At 34.6% G+C, this 18,066-nt stretch overlaps 1 protein-coding gene across 1 annotated transcript in view; it reads left to right on the top strand.

The window, feature by feature from the left end:
• The first annotated feature begins 6,153 nt into the window (after positions 1 to 6,153).
• The window catches only part of LOC149555727 (HSP20-like chaperones superfamily protein), a 47,999-nt gene continuing 36,086 nt past the window's right edge, over positions 6,154 to 18,066 (top strand). The window contains exons 1-2 of the mRNA XM_089829857.1: positions 6,154 to 6,417; positions 6,524 to 6,672. Of these exons, the coding sequence (XP_089685983.1) occupies positions 6,369 to 6,417; positions 6,524 to 6,672 (198 nt within the window). The 5' untranslated portion in view covers positions 6,154 to 6,368. The remainder of the gene's footprint in view (positions 6,418 to 6,523; positions 6,673 to 18,066) is intronic.

Raw genomic sequence — 18,066 nt, 5'->3', positions numbered from 1 at the left:
TCAGGGAAGAAATGGGGAACTAGCTAGCAAAAAGAGCAAAACCTTTGGGAGTCACTTTGAATAACATGGCAGAACTAGAAGCAATAGAAGAAGGACTAAAAATTTGTATCAATCTAAGAATTAAGAAAATTATAATTGAAGGAGACTCACAAATAGTCCTAAACACACTTAGAAAAGGAATAACCCCAAACTGGATATTAAACTCTCAATTGGAAGCAACATTAAAATTACTGGAAGGATTTGAAGTTAGATTCTCTCATATATTTAGAGAAGGCAATATTGAAGCAGATTATCTAGCAAATAAAGGCATAGATGGAGAACACATCTTAACATTTAATCATAGCTAGTTCCTAAATATTAAACTTAGTCTTTTCCACAAATTTCATTCCCTTCGACACTTGGTTTCATGATTTCCCAAATCGGCGCAAATATTGGCTCACATATTAAATCGGCCTCGCAGGGATATCATGAAAACATAGTAACACTTTAATTATGATTATGAGATGAAAATCACCATCCAAAAGCATATGGATGGCATCACCTTGTATTGTTGTAGATCCTTCCCTTTTGATCTTATATTAACTTAGACCGGATTTTAGTCTCTTCACTTTTACCCCCTTCTTTTGTCTAATTGACCCTGTATTGCTTCCCCATTATGGATACCAACATCTGCCTACATCATGCCTTTGAAAATAGAACTATGGCTTTCTGTGGCCCCATTAAGCCAAAAAGATGGAACTAGTTGTTTCGACCCATTGATGATATGAGTAGAGTTGCAGTCAATAGGGTCTTGGGGGAAGGGGTTTTTAACTATGAATACTCATGGTGAACCAATAGTGATATTCTGGGGCTATGGATAGGATACCTAGCTAGGGCCAGAGTAGAAAAGTGGGACATTATTAGACTGAACCTTAACATTTTTGACTTGAGCTGGCTGATAGGTTTGCAGGAAGTTATTCTCAACATTGACCATAAACTCAAGATCCTTGTGCCTGAGGCTTACATGGAGTATCAATTAGGAAGCCTTGAATTACCAAGAAGCTCTAAACACCCCTACATGGTTATCAGAGACAACATCCTCTTCTTCAGAGAATGGTTGAGAATGGAGGCTAGCATGCAATTCTTACTACATTGGAGAGCTATCAAAGAGGATCCAGCAAGAGAATGGCTCACGAATTACCTGCAGGCTTTGGATGCCTACATTCACTCGAATGTGGATTTCTTTGGCTTGGAAGTAATTGAATTTTGCCTACCCAACTATGATAGATCAAGTAGGATGAGAAACGCCTATGAATTCTCATCGGGTTCTAGGGCAAAAAACCTCCAAGAAGCCACCGAGATCATTATGTTGTTCAAGAAGCGGAACTAGAAAGTATAATTAGGATCTCAGGCGAAACCCTTGTCTTTGCTTTGGTTTTTCTCTCCTATCCCCTTTATAGCTACAAGTTGATATTAATGTAGTTAGCTTAAGGTTTTTAGGTGTGGCTTGGCTGCATTTTCCCTTGGCAATGTATAGAATATATAAAGATTAGTTGTAAGGTTGATGTTGACTTGCTACATTTTACGTAGGCAGCTAGAAAAAATATATAAATTAGGGCCATTTTAGCACCTGTCTCGGCTTGGTAAGGTGTAACTTGTATAATGTGACCATATTAATATAATATCGATATTAAGTTATTCTTGATTTGAATTTAAATTGATCTGGTTTGGCTCCCAGATGGTTTCGTCTTTCTGCTCAATCTAGGCTTGTGAATTCGTTATTTTTTCAGTTATTCTGTAATCAATTCCCATCTTTCATATCAATTCTTATTCTCACACTTCAAATCCTAAATCTAAAAATTACAAGGATAAATTTGGCACAATCAAATAAGATTGTTTAATAATACACAAAGAATTCAGAGGCTAAAATGGAAATTCGGGAAGCATTATAATGAAAATAACATTAGCAAAACAATTACTAGAAATAATACTTATCAAAATCTAAATAAAAATTATAATCACATAACCCTCAATTAATTGCGATTTATAATTCAAACTTTTGAGATAGGCTTATTACCTCATCTTTTGACATTCTAAACTTACAGATTCAGGATTATCTATCAGATCCCCTTTTAAGACTTTTCCAACTTGGACTTTAAATATCATCTTATTTGATTAATGATTAACACGATTTGGTGGTTAGTTTGTGTTGTTTCCTATTTAAACAAGTCTCTTTCTCATAACCAAAGGTTTCATTCTGTGGAGTACTCGTGGATTATTCATACTAAAAATTATTTGTAGCATAAATTTATGCATAACGTTATTAGGAATCTTTGATCAATGTTTTCTTACTAGGGTATACCCCTTTTATTTCTTGTATAATAAAGGACTTCAATCTCAAGTGAGACTAGAGGTTTTCTTACTCTATTCTTTCCTACCAGTGTCAGTCAGAATGAAGAAACTTGTGATCATTTATTACTTTATCTAATATAATATAAAGCTTCAGCCATTTACAGATAAATAAATAAATAATGAACTCTAAATATTATTATTAGTTAAATTAATAAATATACTCTTAAACTACGTCTTGTTATTTAATAAAGGCAAGAGAGAATAAATTAAATACAGTTTATTTTAATTAAAATGTAAAAAGTTTGCACATGAAATTAAAATAATAAAAGAAAAGGCTTTTCGTGTTTGTAAAACTGAAACCCTAAAGGAGAAAGCTCTTTATTAAGAAATTAGAGCTCATTTCTCCAGACACAAGTTTGGAGGAGCAAATTTTGAGGAAGGGTTTCGAGAGTTTGAAATTCTTGTAATCTCCAAACATTTGTCTGGTTAGCATTAGATCGAGATAGGAATGTTGTTTGAGATTATCATAGTAGTTTGTTTTGAATCTTTCCTCTGTCTTCTTCGTGCTTGTTTGTGAATCTTGATTTAGGAATGGATTTAATTGAAACCCTTCTTTGATAAATTATTGTTTTCGTTATTGGAATGTTTGTGAGAAAAAAATCAATCGAAAACTCTTATTGAAAAATTAGATTTTTAGAAGTTAAGATCGAGATAGGGTTTGAAAACAAAAATTAGATTTAATTTAACAATTTTGACTGTTTCAATTATTTTGCCCTATCAGATCTATATTGAAATGATTATATATATATATATACACACACACACACCACAGTAATAAATTATTATGATAGTAATAAATTATTACGATGGTAATAATTATATATATATATATATATAAGTATTATGGGGAGGTGGACCATTACCCCCACACCCACCCTCTTACCTTTCTTCAACGCTCGGTTGTTGTAAGCAAATTGTAGCTTCTAAGCAACTTGCAACTCAGCACACAACTACTTGAGCAACCGTCTCCTTTGAGGAGACGAGACCGCATGAGCCATAGGGGCTATGATCGTGGGCCCCACAAAAAGTATTTTATTATTATTAATTTTGTTCAATAGTTATTATTTACATTACAATAAATTTTAATTTATTAATATTTATTAAATTATCTTAAAAAAAGTAGTTAATTAATTTTTTAAAAATATAGTTAAGGTTAGTATATTAAAATATTAAATTGTGTTTTAAATTAAATTAAATTTAATAGAGTTTTGATTTCTATTTAATAATAGTAAATTATGTTTTCTTTTTAGGATTAAATTTAATAGTTATGAATAGAAATAATTAATTGATTGTTTTTAATAAAATTCGGATTTGTTTAAATGGTACATTTTATATGAAATGGACTTTTATACTAAGGTGATTTTAATGGATTGTTGGATTATTTATTATACTTGTGAACTTGAAAACTTTATCAAATATGACACTTTGAAAATGAAAATCTTAAACCCACTTGTAAATCCAACTTTTATGATTTCAAACCAAATGAACTATGAAACTACACTTGTTAAATGCTTGATGTGGTTTATGGTTTATTTTGTGTTGGGGTTGGGTTGGTCTTATTATGTTGATCAGTTTTGGATGTTTACTAAGGAATTATTGTTTTATGATGTTTATGAGATGTCCTGGTTATGTGATTTGATCTTTGAGATATGGAGCAATATTTATATTGTGATTCCCAGTTGCTTGTATATGACTGATGTGGTCATTGTGACTTGATGATACTTTTTGTTATGAGCTTAGGGTAGGTTATCTTAATGCATGTTGGGAAGTGGTTTGCAATGGAGGTCAAAACCCTAGAGAGGTTATCTGGGTAACCCATTATAGGTTGTATTAATAAGATAATATTTCATTAAATGGGTTTAAAATCAATTAACAAGAATCAGTGGTTACCTCACCCATGCCTCGAGTGTTAGTACATGCTAGGATGGGAGTAGAGAGGATGCTTGGTTGTGACCATGCCTCATTAGCATATCTTGTCTATATGAAAGGATATTGATGGCCCATAGAGTCACTAGGGGGGCGAAGTTCAGAGAGGTTGCTAGGGTAACCTTAGAGTTGGGTCATGTGATGACAGTTGCCCACTTGTATAGTAGATTTCCTATGTGTCTTTAGTGCTTTTGGGTTTAGATATTACTTGAGTCTTGGTACCTTTGAGATAGATTGCTATCGGGATTTCCTTGGCCTAGATGATGTTTATGACTTTTGGATTGTTATCCATATGGAACTTGAGCTTATCTCCTCAACACGATGGGAGTGGGCCATTTAGGTTCCACGAGGTTGGGTGGTTGTGTTTCTTATACCATTGAGATCTGACAGTTGGATGTCGTTGTTGGATGCACTTTTGTAGTTGACTCTATTCCTTAGATCTTGTGTTTATGTTTGGTGGTCATATTCTGATGTACTGTACTTGTTTAGTGGAGATCTTATGAGATGTTGTATTTATTCACGATGTATATTCTTTTAGCTTTTCATACCCCGTGACTTATACAGAGGATGATTATGCATATGGGTTATGCCATGTGGCATCTTATGCAATTGTATATTATTTCATTTGATTCATACTTATGGTTATTCTATGATATGGATTTTGTTATGTATCAGATTTAATCTTAATAAAACTTATGTATGTCATTCAACATCATTGAATTCTTTAGAGATGTAATCTGTTTATGGATTGTTTGTATGTATGTGAGTTATTGCTTTCGATATGTTATCTCTTGTTCTCTATATTCTTTAAAAAAAAAAAGTTTGACAAACTTAGTGACATTTTAGGTTAATTTCTTTTGGGTTCCCTGGTGGGGCATTACAAATACTTATTCAAATTTGGCTAAAAAATGAGCATTTGTTCTTCAAATTAAATAGGTAGAATTGGAATAGCCTATTCCTACTCCAATTCTGACTTTTTCATATTTGATGAAAATTTCAAATCCGCCTGAACCTCAACATCAAACCTACCATCAACGTTGCATCCTCCACTAAAAATTTACTTCACCATGTTTGCCAATGACCTAACTAGTTGTGCACTGAACATTCTCATCAACAAATCCATCATTTTTATATAAAAGGGGGAATTCTCTTGCACTTCTTGTCTCATGTGGCTAACAATACTGTCGTCATATGCATAGAGGTGAATGTTGTGATATGTGTGTTGGAAAAGAGCAGAGAAAATTTCCAACAACAGAGAAATCCTGATGAACATTGTGTGCCCGTACTGCAGCCAATCGATGAAGGAGAAGAGAATTGAGGGTTTGTAGACTCTTTCATGGCATAGTTATTCCTATTCTCATTTTGACTTTTGCTTATTTGATAATATTTTTAGATCCAATTTGACTTCATGTTTCATTTATATGTGGAATGATACATTCTTGGAATGGTAATGGCTGCAATGTCGAGAATGGATCTACAAACAATGGATTGGGTCTATACAGAAACAGAGCATAGGATGTTATCTTGCCTTCCAGAGGATCACTTAATAATCGATTGATCAAAGGATAAAATTTTAGTAGTATTTCAGACAATGTTTCAGCAAGATGTTTTGCGTAATAGAAGTTGTCCACATGAGTTTGAAAAAGGAGGTCTGTTTGAATGTATTGGACTAACAACATTTTTAAATTAAAACACGACAATTTAATTAAATTCCAGAGGAACCAAATGAAACTTGAATTGCCATTTTCCATTTAAATTCTCTATTCTTATTCACATTTTTTATTCTATTTTCAATTCGTATGCCCACAACTAAAGAGAGCCTTATTATCTATTGGCAGATTCGGAATAAAGCAAAAGGAGAGAATTCAATGGACTCGTGAGGACGAAGTCGACGCTTCTATAAATTTCATCATCCCATAACTTTTAAACCAGATAATTTATCACATAAATCCAAGTTAGAATCAGAAGTATAAGGCACTCTGTTACAGCGAACCAACACGGATTGGTCTCTGCAATTTCCAGTCGTTTGCTTCGCATATACACGTGAAACGATGTCCGAAAAATTGGCCCCTGAAAAACGCCACAGCTTTATTCACAACGGTAAGCCGCTTGTTTGAACGATGATCTGCGTCCCTCCGGTTTGTATTTTACGGATCGCAATTGGAGTGGCTATTTATTATATGTTTGTGTGCTTATTAATTGGTAGGTCAGAAGGTATTTGAATGGGATCAGACTCTAGAAGAAGTCAATATTTATATCACTCTTCCTCCCAATGTACCTACCAAGCTGTTTTACTGCAAAATTCAGTCGAACCATTTGGAGGTTGGAATCAAGGGAAGTCCTCCTTACCTTAATGTGAGTTGATGATATGTCTACTTCTCAGCATCTTAATTTTCACTGATAATATCATGCATTCCTAAATTTCTAGTTTACTCTGGTATTATCCGAACGCTGCTGGCATTTAGTCGTTCCATTCTGCCAGCTTAAACTCACAAGTCTGAAATCAGAGTAGGGTTTGCAGAAGTTCACAGTGGCAAGCAAGGGATAAATTTGATCGCCCTATTTACGCTTCAAAACCGTTACTAACAGATTGAATGGTGAAATTATGGGTGAACCCTAAAAATTCTATTACTCACTCGACCCCAAATTGGATTATAATAAATTATACATTTCTTGCTCTAACCACGAGGAATATTAACATAACGAGGGCAATGATGAGCAGATAACCATCGTACATTTTTTGATTGACTGGTGGTTCTGGCTATCAAATTTATCTGCTGGTGGCAACGGAGGCGCGAAAAGTAAAACAAAACCTTCTTTGAAGTTCGACAGGCATTGTTGTCTAATGCCGAACTGGATATCAGTTAATTTGACGTGTCATTCTCGGATCGTGAAAAATTAGAACGTAGGAGGGAAATACTGAACATATCTGTCATGAAATCTTTACTTAACTAATGGGGTTGGCCGTCAAATTCATCCCCGTTGGTAAGCAAAAAAGTATTCATTGAGGGGTGGTCAGCAAACGAACCAAAAGCAAAATTCAACCGGCTTTGGAACTTTATAGGGGCTGTCGACTGTAAAGTTAGAATTTGGCAATGGTCGCAAAATTTGCGCTTTCCTTGAGGCCTTGCCGAAGCACCCAATCGGGATCATGAAGCATAATCAGGCCTCTGTAGCGAGAACCCCTTAGACGCCACAGCACATTTTGACAGGGAATTGTGCCTCTCAAATTCGAAGCCTTGTAAACACATAATATTTCCCTTGTCCTAATGGAGCAATATGAACATCTCAGCAAGGGGCAAGTTTGCAAGAGCTACTACCATCGCATGCTGTAATTAGAAGAAATTTGTCTAACGTCTTCCTTTTGAAATAGGATATACAGTAAATTAAAAATAATCTAAAATATAATATAATTAAAATTTATTAAGCCTAATGGATGGTCAAAAAGAATGAAAACAAGAGCCTTTTTTCTTAAATAAATATAAGAGTCACATTACATATATTTCAAACAGTTGATCAAACTACCCCTCGACAGACTCTGCTGCCCTGCCAGCTCAATACAAAAGCATTACATATACCTTGAACAGTTCGTCAATATAACCCTAAATTCTGCTGTCCTATTCAGCCTAGTAGAAAAAAAATACAAATTTACACCATATAACAGTCAATTACTAAGAACTATTAAAATGCCAATTCCTGAGGGAATTGCTCTAACTATCTCAATTAATATTTCCATTACCTGCATCATCAAACCATGCAATCCAACCTAGCGGACCTTCTATTTACTTCTGTAATTTATAAGGAATCATAGCCACCTCTGCCAATGGAAGTGCAGCAATAGGGATTGCTGCCACAATTGGAGTTTCTCTAACCTGTGCTCTAGCTTCCGACTTACTGTTCTCCTCCAGCTCTGTAATGAATTTAGTGAACCTAATCTCGAAAGGAGTCCTGTCCTCTGATTGCTTGTTCCAATAAAAACTATGAGAAAGCTCCCCAGTAAAGACTCTGACTGTGCCATCCTGCAAAATCTTTTCAATTTTATCTTTGGATATTCTCATTGTCATCGTGACCTACCAAGCAACATCATGGGTTACAAGTCTCCTTATAGAATTAGTAAGAAATCTATCCCTGCCACTAAAAACATCATTATTCCTAAACTTCCAAATTAACCACAGAATTTCAACAGATACGATAGACCAAAAGAAACTTGAATCATTCTTGAGATAAGACACAAAGCCTACTATTATCTCTCGACTTCTCACATCAGGGTTAACATTATGCCAAAGATATTCCAGACCTCTTTAGCAAACAAGCAATCAAAATATATATGATTTACAATCTCTGGATGATGCAGAAGCATCTTGGGTTCAGAGCAATCTTGCATGAACCAAAAATAATCTGTGTTTAGCTTTTCTTGTTTTGCCCGTTTTCCCAATTTGTTGATCATTAAGGTGATCCTTTGTTTGATTGATTCAGCACTTGCGATGTTCGGAGTATGATCTAGACCTAGTTTGGTTCCTATTCTTACGTTTGTAACTAGTTTGGTTCTTTGTTGTTTGAGTTATGTTAAATATTTTGTGTTCAGTTTTTATTGTTTTGCTTGTTTTTCCAATTTGTTGATCATTTCGGTGATCCTTTGTTTGACCGATTCGGCACTTGCAATGTTTGAAGTATGATCTAGACCTAGTCTAGTTCCTATTCTTTTGTTCGCAACTTGTTTGGTTCTTTGTTGTTTATGTGACATCTTCTCTCGGGTAGCATGTTGTTGTCAGTTTAATGACCTTTGGTGGATTTCGATCTTGCAATGGAAATCTACGATTGTGGATCTTTGGGGGCACATTTGACGACATTCTTGGATTGTGTGAGGACCTAAATTTGGAACCACAAGCTTTCAATCGTGTTATGTCATTTGTTCATTATGATTTGGGACCAAACCTATTTGTTGTAATATGTTTCCTGTCCTTGGGGAATGTTTTGGATCTTAAGGCTGACCTGCATGTCGTAATGTCTATGTATTGTAATGTAATGTATCTCTTGAGTAATCAGTTCATAGTATCAAGATTGAAATTGGATCTAAGGTATCCAATTGAAGATTGTAAGCAAGCAGACATGTACGAGTCTGACATGTAAGAAGGCCAATTGTCGAAATCAGTTTATCTGTTAATGAATGCTGATTTCGCTTGGTTATCTCCGAATTCTAGTTTTTCCTGTTGGTTATACTATTGCTGCATAGTTGGACTGATCTACTTGAGGTCTCTCTGATCAGGGACTGCGTCAAATGGTATCAGAGCGAAGGTTGTGCTGCTTGTGAAATTGTGTTGTAAATCTGAAGTTGTGAAGCCCTAATTGGAGTTGGGGGAGTTGAGATCTGACCTACAATATCAAAGGGTTGCAAAGATGGTTTGAGGAAGGAGATATGCGGGTCCAACAATAATGGATGTGTTAAGGTAAATTTCGGCCAGACTTGAAATAGTAGAGACTACACAAAGAAGAGGAAGACCTATTGATGAGTGAGTGATGAGAAAGCTGAGGAAGTTGTTGCAGAGAATGATGAACCTATATTGGAACAAGGGGATCAAGGATTTCTAAGAGTCCTGACTAGAGTTGATGCAAGACCACATTTCAATTTATTGGATTCTGATGGTAAGCTAGATTTTGATGAATTGCTTGATTGGATCACTGAGTTGGAAAAGTATTTCGAATATGAAAGTACAAATGCAGATAAGAAGGTGAAAATTGCTAGCACTAAGTTGAAAGGGCATGCATATTTATGGTGGGAACATTTGTGAACTGGTAGACAAAGCAGAGGAAAAGAAAATATCAGATCTTGGGATAAGATGGTGAATGAATTGAAGGGAAAGTTCTCACTTGGTGACTATCAAGTTAGTTTGTTGAGGAAAATGCAGAATTTGAAGCGAAGGAGTCTTATGTGAAGGAGTATACTGCGAAAGTTCTCGCTTGGTGACTATCAAGTTAGTTTGTTGAGGAAAATGCAGAATTTGAAGCGAAGGGAGTCTTATGTGAAGGAGTATATTGCGAAAGTTCTCGCTTGGTGACTATCAAGTTAGTTTGTTGAGGAAAATGCAGAATTTGAAGCAAAGGGAGTCTTATGTGAAGGAGTATACTGCAGAATTCTATAGGTTGGATATCAGATCCAAACATATGGATGATGAGGTTGAAAGAGTTGCAAGGATCAAGGATTTCTAAGAGCCCCGACTAGAGTTGATGCAAGACCACATTTCAATTTACTGGACTTTGATGGTAAGCTAGATTTTGATGAATTGCTTGATTAGATCATTGAGTTGGAAAAGTATTTCGAATATGAAAGTACAAATGCATATAAGAAGGTGAAAATTGCTAGCACTAAGTTGAAAGGACATGCATATTTATGGTGGGAACATTTGCGAACCAGTAGAGAAAGCAAAGGAAAAGAAAAGATCAGATCTTGGGATAAGACGGGGAACGAATTGAAGGGAAAGTTCTTGCTTAGTGACTATCAGGTTAGTTTATTGAGGAAAATGCAGGATTTGAAGCAAAGGGAGTCTTATGTGAAGGAGTATACTGTAGAGTTGTAACATCCTGATTTCCCGGTTCTAAATTAACATATAACATACTCAAAGAATACAATTATTACTTTGTTTCATAGGAAGACAGTTATATCATTCATGTTCAAGTGAATAAGATTTACCATTAAAATTAGATAGACAAAAAATTCTTAACTTAAAACTTAAAGTACCATTAAATGAAATTACTACAGAAAAAGAAAACTACATACCTCGTAAAATTGAGATTGAAAACAACTAGGGATGCTTCTGCAACCACCTGGGTTAGTCCACAAATATACTATAACCATTTCACATGACGACAATCAACTAAAAACCGCTATCTCAAATCAAATGATGATTACAATTAAATACCACTATATTGAAAATTAGGGCACCACATACCACTGTATCAATTAGGGCATTGTTTACCTTCGGTTCATTGAGGGCATCTGATACCGCTATCTCTCTTAGGGCTTCCGCTACCACGGATTCAACTAGGGCTTCGAATACCATAGACTTCAATTAGGGCATCCAATACCACGGATTCAATTAGGGTTTCCGATACCACTGTATCATCTAGGGTTCCAATCATCTCTCAATTCAATTAGGACTTCAAATTCCTTTTACTCGATCACTAAACTGTGACAGTATCTCAAGGTTAGAAATTTGCTTATATTCAATATTCATATAAATGAAAAGCAATCCATGATTCTATCTCTTTTATCTAGGTGTAAAATATCAGCAACAATGAAATAATTCAATTTAATCTTACCTCATAATAAAAATGGTAATACCTATTTTCCGATAAACAATTGAATGCATGGCTTATCTTTGTCTGACATACATCTGACATCTTGGGGAGGAGTGAAACATTGTTAGGGGCTTAACCACCCAACCTCGGATCACAACTTGCCCCCACACTATCTCTATCGAGAAAGGCCCTCCCTACCCGGAATAGACAGGGGTCATCTTGCCATCCACTAGGCTTCCTGGTAATAAATTCACCATAGGACTTGGCAGCAGGAGATCGCGATAACAAGAATATGCTTGAGCTATTAATTAATTCATCTTAAATGATAAATATTGAAATGTCATATCTGATATTGATTCATATTATTTGTGATTCCTTTCTCACACCTCATCACCCTTCTTCTCGACTACACAGCCGGGTGAGTCTCAGGTATTCAAAATTCTCAGAGCTGACGACTCTATCAATAATTCAAGAAGATTTCATGCAACCATCATTCAAATTCTATGCTTATGTCCTTTAAAGATCTCAAAATTGACAACATTCTTCGTGAGTGTAACATGCATGAGCTAATGCATTAATTATTTTATTGTTTAATTGAATTTTGATGTCATTCTGGTTTTGTAGATATCTCTACATCTCCTCACCAAATTCAGACCAACAAGCCGGTGATTCCTTGATGCCTTCAGATTAACTTCACTTAGATACTTTACACCTTATTCACCTATTTTCTGGCATTTGCCTGGTGAATTCCTTGGTGTTTTGGGTTCATTATCTCAATCTCAGTTATTATATTTATAATAAGATGTATTTGATTATACATGAGAAGATATCATTCATAAAAGAAAAATCAGATTATTACGCATTCGGACAATAAATGAAGATGTCTGATTTTTAACACATACTATAGCAATGATAATAAAAGAAGAGCAGTCGGCAGATTAGAAACAAGACAAGCTTCAACGATTAAGTCAGGAGGCTTACATACTTAAATTCGTAATCATAATGAAAAATGACATCCTGATATTAAAGTGCAATGATCTTATAGACTAATCGGGTTTTACTTCCTCATAATAATCTGCCGGCTTAGGAATGCAGTCATAAATCAAGGAAAAACATAAAACGATTTCAGAAGTTAGATCTTCTTACGTGACTCTCTCTAACCCAATTCTTGAGATGAGCTTGCATTGGTATCAGCCCATCTAACCTAATTCAGTTAGTGTGGAAGCAATACCGATTTGATTCAAGGCGGAACTACTATCAAAGCCGTATTCAGTCTCTAATAAAAACAATTAATAATGGATTTGGAAAACCAAAAGGTAGGAAAAACGATGAAGTGTACAGGAAAGGAAGAATGTCGAAGGCAAGGATGAATGCTAAGTATGTTTAAAGGTTCAATTAATAAGCTTAAGCTTGACCTTACGGCTACCTTCAGTTACAAGAAACCTTCGAATGCAAAACAAATCGAATTTTATTAAAAGAAAGAAAGAAAGAAAGGTAACAAACTAAAGTTAAAAATAATTATGCAATTCAATTTGTCAAAAATTAAATCGATCTCATTGCCAAATGTTATCGTTAAAAAGAAAAGAATATTAAATTGGAGAGACTAGAGTTGGAAAGTTATAATTCGAGAATTATAATAATTCTAAAGTTATTATAATTTGAATATTATTAAAATCTTATATGTACTAGCAACATTATTAATTAAATTATAATGGTGTCAAATCATTCATACATATATAAATGTTTATAAATATTAATTAAAATCATATGATGAAAGATATATTTTAAAATCCTTTTATATATTTTAACCCAATTATTTTAATTAAATTATTAAATAAGTCATGTGAGTCTCGCAGTTGTATTCTGGCTAGGTCCTTTACCCATCTGCCCAGTGATGGTGATGCCCTGCCTAATTCTTTTCTGACAATGCTTTCACCCCTTCGACATGCTTCTTGCAACGAAATTCTTCGTAATTAATTTATATATTATTTAATCATAAATAATCATAACAGTTAACCTTTCATCTTAATTTCATGAATTTGTGATTAACGATCAACTAACATGTCATCTTCACTTGAAAACATAATGACTATCTTTTCATTTCACCAGATTATAATAAATTAAACTGCCAACTGACTTCATGTGAACCTCAACGGCTATATTTCAAGCTAGGTCAAAAAATTGGGATGTAACAAGAGTTCTATAGGTTGGATATCACATCCAAACCTATGGATGATGAGGTTGAAATAGTTGCAAGACATCTGAATGGCTTGAGGAGATCTATTTAGGATGAAACTAGTTTAGTTAAGGTGGAGAGTTATCAGTTTGGCTTGAAAGTTGAAGAGAAACTAAACAAAAGACAAGAACAGGTGGCAAATTTCAAAGAGGTACAACATTTACCGAAGGAGGAAGACTTTATTCAGATCTGAATAATGGCAAATTAGAATGGAAAGAAGAGAATTAATACCAAGGAAGAGGAGGTTACCTTAGAGGTAATGGTTATAAAAGAGAAGATAGGAGTTTGTTTAAAGACACTTGTTTCAAATGTGGAGAGGAAGGACATAGAGCATTTGAGTTGTAATAACCCCAATAGGTTATAACTGCTTCAAACACCAAAAATCTTTATACTTCAGTTGTTTGACATTTCGTCAAACACTTTGCAAGCAAGCTCTGTTACCACTGTAATGACCCTCCTCAAATCTGCCCTCAAAAATGCTGATGAAAGCTCAAGAAATTTCATCAAACAATTCACATGCAAGGGACGTATGACTGATATAGTATTTCAGCTGGCTTTAAATGACTCTTTTTCAATTTGCATCAAAGAGAATCTTGTGCTAGAAGACTCCAAATGGACTACACAATGGCCTAACATGAGTGTGCTACTAATTTTGACAATATTCAGTGCATATATATGATCTAAGCATGAGAAATTGACACCTACAGCCAACTGGCATTTTTACAAACAGTTGGTGTGCAAACTAACTAGCTGATAAATAATGATATTGAATTGCTTAAATGACACCAGCAACTATTATCTTCTTAATTTGCAATGAAATTTTCTAATACAATGCCCATGAAATATGGCCAAAACTTTTGGCATTTACATGGATTACAAAATGATAATGCTGGTATAATGCACACTTACAGCTGAAACTTATAACACCCTAAAAAAAACAATACTAATAAAGGAACCTGGTTGTAGATGGCTGTAATAATTTTCTTCAATGCTGCCCCTTTTGCTTTGCTTTTTCGATTTGCTTTTTCGAACTGTTTTTTCGGACTACTTTTTCGACCTGCTTTTTCGGTTCCGCTTTTCCGAATTGCTTTTTCGGTCTGTTTTTTCGGTTCCGCTTTTTCGGACTGCTTTTCTTGTATCTGCTTTTTCAGACTGCTACCCTGTTGAATCTCAAGACCATATCTTTCAATGGTGTCAAGATTTCCAGCTTTAAGAGATTTCGTCCTTCAAACTATTGAGACATAATCTCCAGAAAATTTTTCAATTTCTTTGATATTTCCAAGCCTACTAAAAAGAAGCTCTTCCCTTTCTTTTATAGTGTTCTCACAAGAGCTCAATCCTTCGTTTTCTCAATGTGGGATAAAACATCACTCTCTTTATGTAACTTATGTCTCCAATGTGTTATAAAATAAATCTTTTAATTTAAATATTTCCCACAAACTATAGTCTATGCATTAATAAAGTTAAATATTTAAATTTAACTTTTTAAAATAGCTTTATCAATGCATAACAAATCTTATCAATGATAAACAAGTGTTCTTGCCGATTTTAAACAATTACCATCGACATACCGCTGCCACTGGATGTCCGACCATATCGAAGATGACTTACTATAAATAGTAAGTATGCCCAAAGTTGCCTCAAAACCCCTCAAAAAGACCTGCAACTGAAACTATTTAGGCCAAATGGCCTCTAAGCCCCTTTAATGTCTTGGTTAGCCTACGAGACCGTGGGGAAATAGGCTAACGACAACATCATGCTATGAATGCTAAAAAGGGGACATTACATGAGTGTGCACATGGAAATTCAAGCAAGAAGATTGGTAGCAGCAACAAAAATGCATATGTAGAGAAAGAATCACTCGAGTCCTTGAATCAACCGAAAGATGGAGAAATCTTGATAATGAGAAGAGCATTATGTAATGCAGAACCTAATCAAGGACTAGTATTGAGGAAGAGTTTATTCAAAACTAGATGTGAAGTTGCAGGAAAATGTTGCAAGGTCATCATTGGTAGTGGAAGTTCAGAGAATTTGGCATGAGAAGAATTGGTTACCAAGTTGCAATTACCAAGGATGAAGCACTCAAAGCCATATCAAATTGCTTGGAAAAGGGATGATCATAAGGTATTGGTAAGTGAGCAATGTGTTGTGAAATTCAAGATTGGATCATATCATGATGAAGTTCTTTGTGATATTATGCCAATGGATTGTTGTCATATCTTGTTGGGCAAACGATTGCAAAATACCTTCACAGTAAGATAGATAAGCTATACATGATTGTAGATTGAATAGGTATACTATAGTGGCAAATGAGGTAAAACAAGTTTTGTTACCTTTGGTAGGAGATCTTAATAGTGAGATTTGTACTACAATAAGGATTTGTTTGGTTGAAGGTAGGAAATTCTTGGATGACATAAAGGACAATATGGGTAATGCATTGATTCCAAGGAAACTTGATATGGGTATAACAAATGGATATCTTGAGGAAATAACAAAGTTATTTGTAGAGTTTGAGAAAATCATTTTAGAATGTACCTGATGGATTGCCAATTGCCATTGTATGGATTTAGTTCAGGGGGCAAGTTTGCTAAATGAAGCACCACACCAGATGACATCAACGGAGAATGAAGAATTGAATAGGCAAGTGCAAGTGTTGTTAAGGAAAGGTTTGCTCAGAGAAAGTTTGAGTCCTTGTGCAATATCTGCAATATTAGCACCTGAGAAGAATGGAGAATGGAAGATGTGTACTGATTTTGGAGCTATCAACAAGATTACAATGAGGTATAGCTTTCCTTTGCCTAGAATGGATGATATAATGGATTGTTTGAGTGGAGGAAAGTATTTTACCAAGATTGATTTGAAGAGTGGTTATCATTAGATTAGAATTAGAGATAGAGATGAATGGAAGAATACATTTAAGACTAATTAAGGTTTGTATGAATGGTTGGTTATGCCTTTTGGTTTAATAAATCCCCTAGTGCTCTCATGAGATTGATGAATGAGGCATTGAAGAAGTTCTTGGGTAAATTTTTTTATTGTTTACGTAGGTGATATTCTAATTTTCAATATGAGAGGAGGAATATTTGTTGGACCTGAGATACGTATTGTAGAGATTAAAGGAAAGAAAAGTTGTTGATCAATATCAAGAAATGTTATTTTATGAAGGAAAAATTAGGGTATCTAGGATTTGTGATTTCAGCTAAAGGGTTGAAGATGAATCCTAAAAAAGTTAGGGTGATTTTGGAATGGCCTACACTAGAGAATGTTAGAGAAGTCAGATCACTTCATGGATTAGCTAGTTCCTACCAAAAGTGTTTTAGGAATTTCAGCTTTGTTTGTAACCCTATGACAACGACTATGAGAGTTGATTAGAAGTATTTCAAATGGATAAATGGAGCTGACTGAAGTTTTGAGTTGTTAAAGCAAAAATTAGTTGAACAACTAGTTTTGGCCTTATTTGACTTCAACAAGGTATCTCAAGTGGATTGTGATGCAAGTGGGAATGCGATTGGAGCTATATTAAGTTAAGAAGGTAGACTTGTTGCTTTTTATAGTGAGAAATTGAATGATGCTAAGAAGAAATATACGGTCTATGATCAAGAATTCTATGTCATAGTTCAATCTTTAAAGAAGTGGGGACATTACTTGTTATTGAAGGAATTTGTGTTGTACACCAATCATAAAGCATTGCAATATCTAAGTAATCAAGGAAAATTAAATCAAAGACACATGAGATGGGTTGAGTTCTTGCATGGTTATACTTTTGTGTCAAAACATTGAAGTGGATAGTGAAATAGAAGTCGATGCAATGAGTAGAAGGAAGAATTTGTTAATAGAAATGAGGGTAGAACTGCTTGGATTTGATGAATTGAAGACCTTGTATGAGATTGATGCTTATTTGGAGATGCATGGAAAACTTGTAAGGAACCAGTAGCAATTGCTAGAAGCAAATTATTGGATTACTTTATTCAGGATGACATTTTGTTCAAAGGAGTTCAGTTATGTATATCTATAGGATCAATGAGAGTTAATTTGATTAAGGAAAAGCATAGTGGAGGATTTGTCAGACACTTTGTATTGGCAAGAAGATAGCAGCATCGCCTCTCTATCTGTGTATTAAGAATTGTTTGTTTCTGGTTTGTGCAATCCATTTTCTAAATTGAATCAAATAGTGTAAGGTGAGAATTTATTCCAGCAAACATGGATGATGCGGTCAT

The sequence above is a fragment of the Cupressus sempervirens genome, chromosome 5 (genome assembly GCF_028749045.1).
Source record: "Cupressus sempervirens isolate cs-2001-9-10 chromosome 5, ASM2874904v1, whole genome shotgun sequence".
In the NCBI taxonomy this organism is placed as follows: Eukaryota; Viridiplantae; Streptophyta; class Pinopsida; order Cupressales; family Cupressaceae; genus Cupressus; species Cupressus sempervirens.
This window is presented reverse-complemented; position numbering and strand designations above follow the sequence as displayed.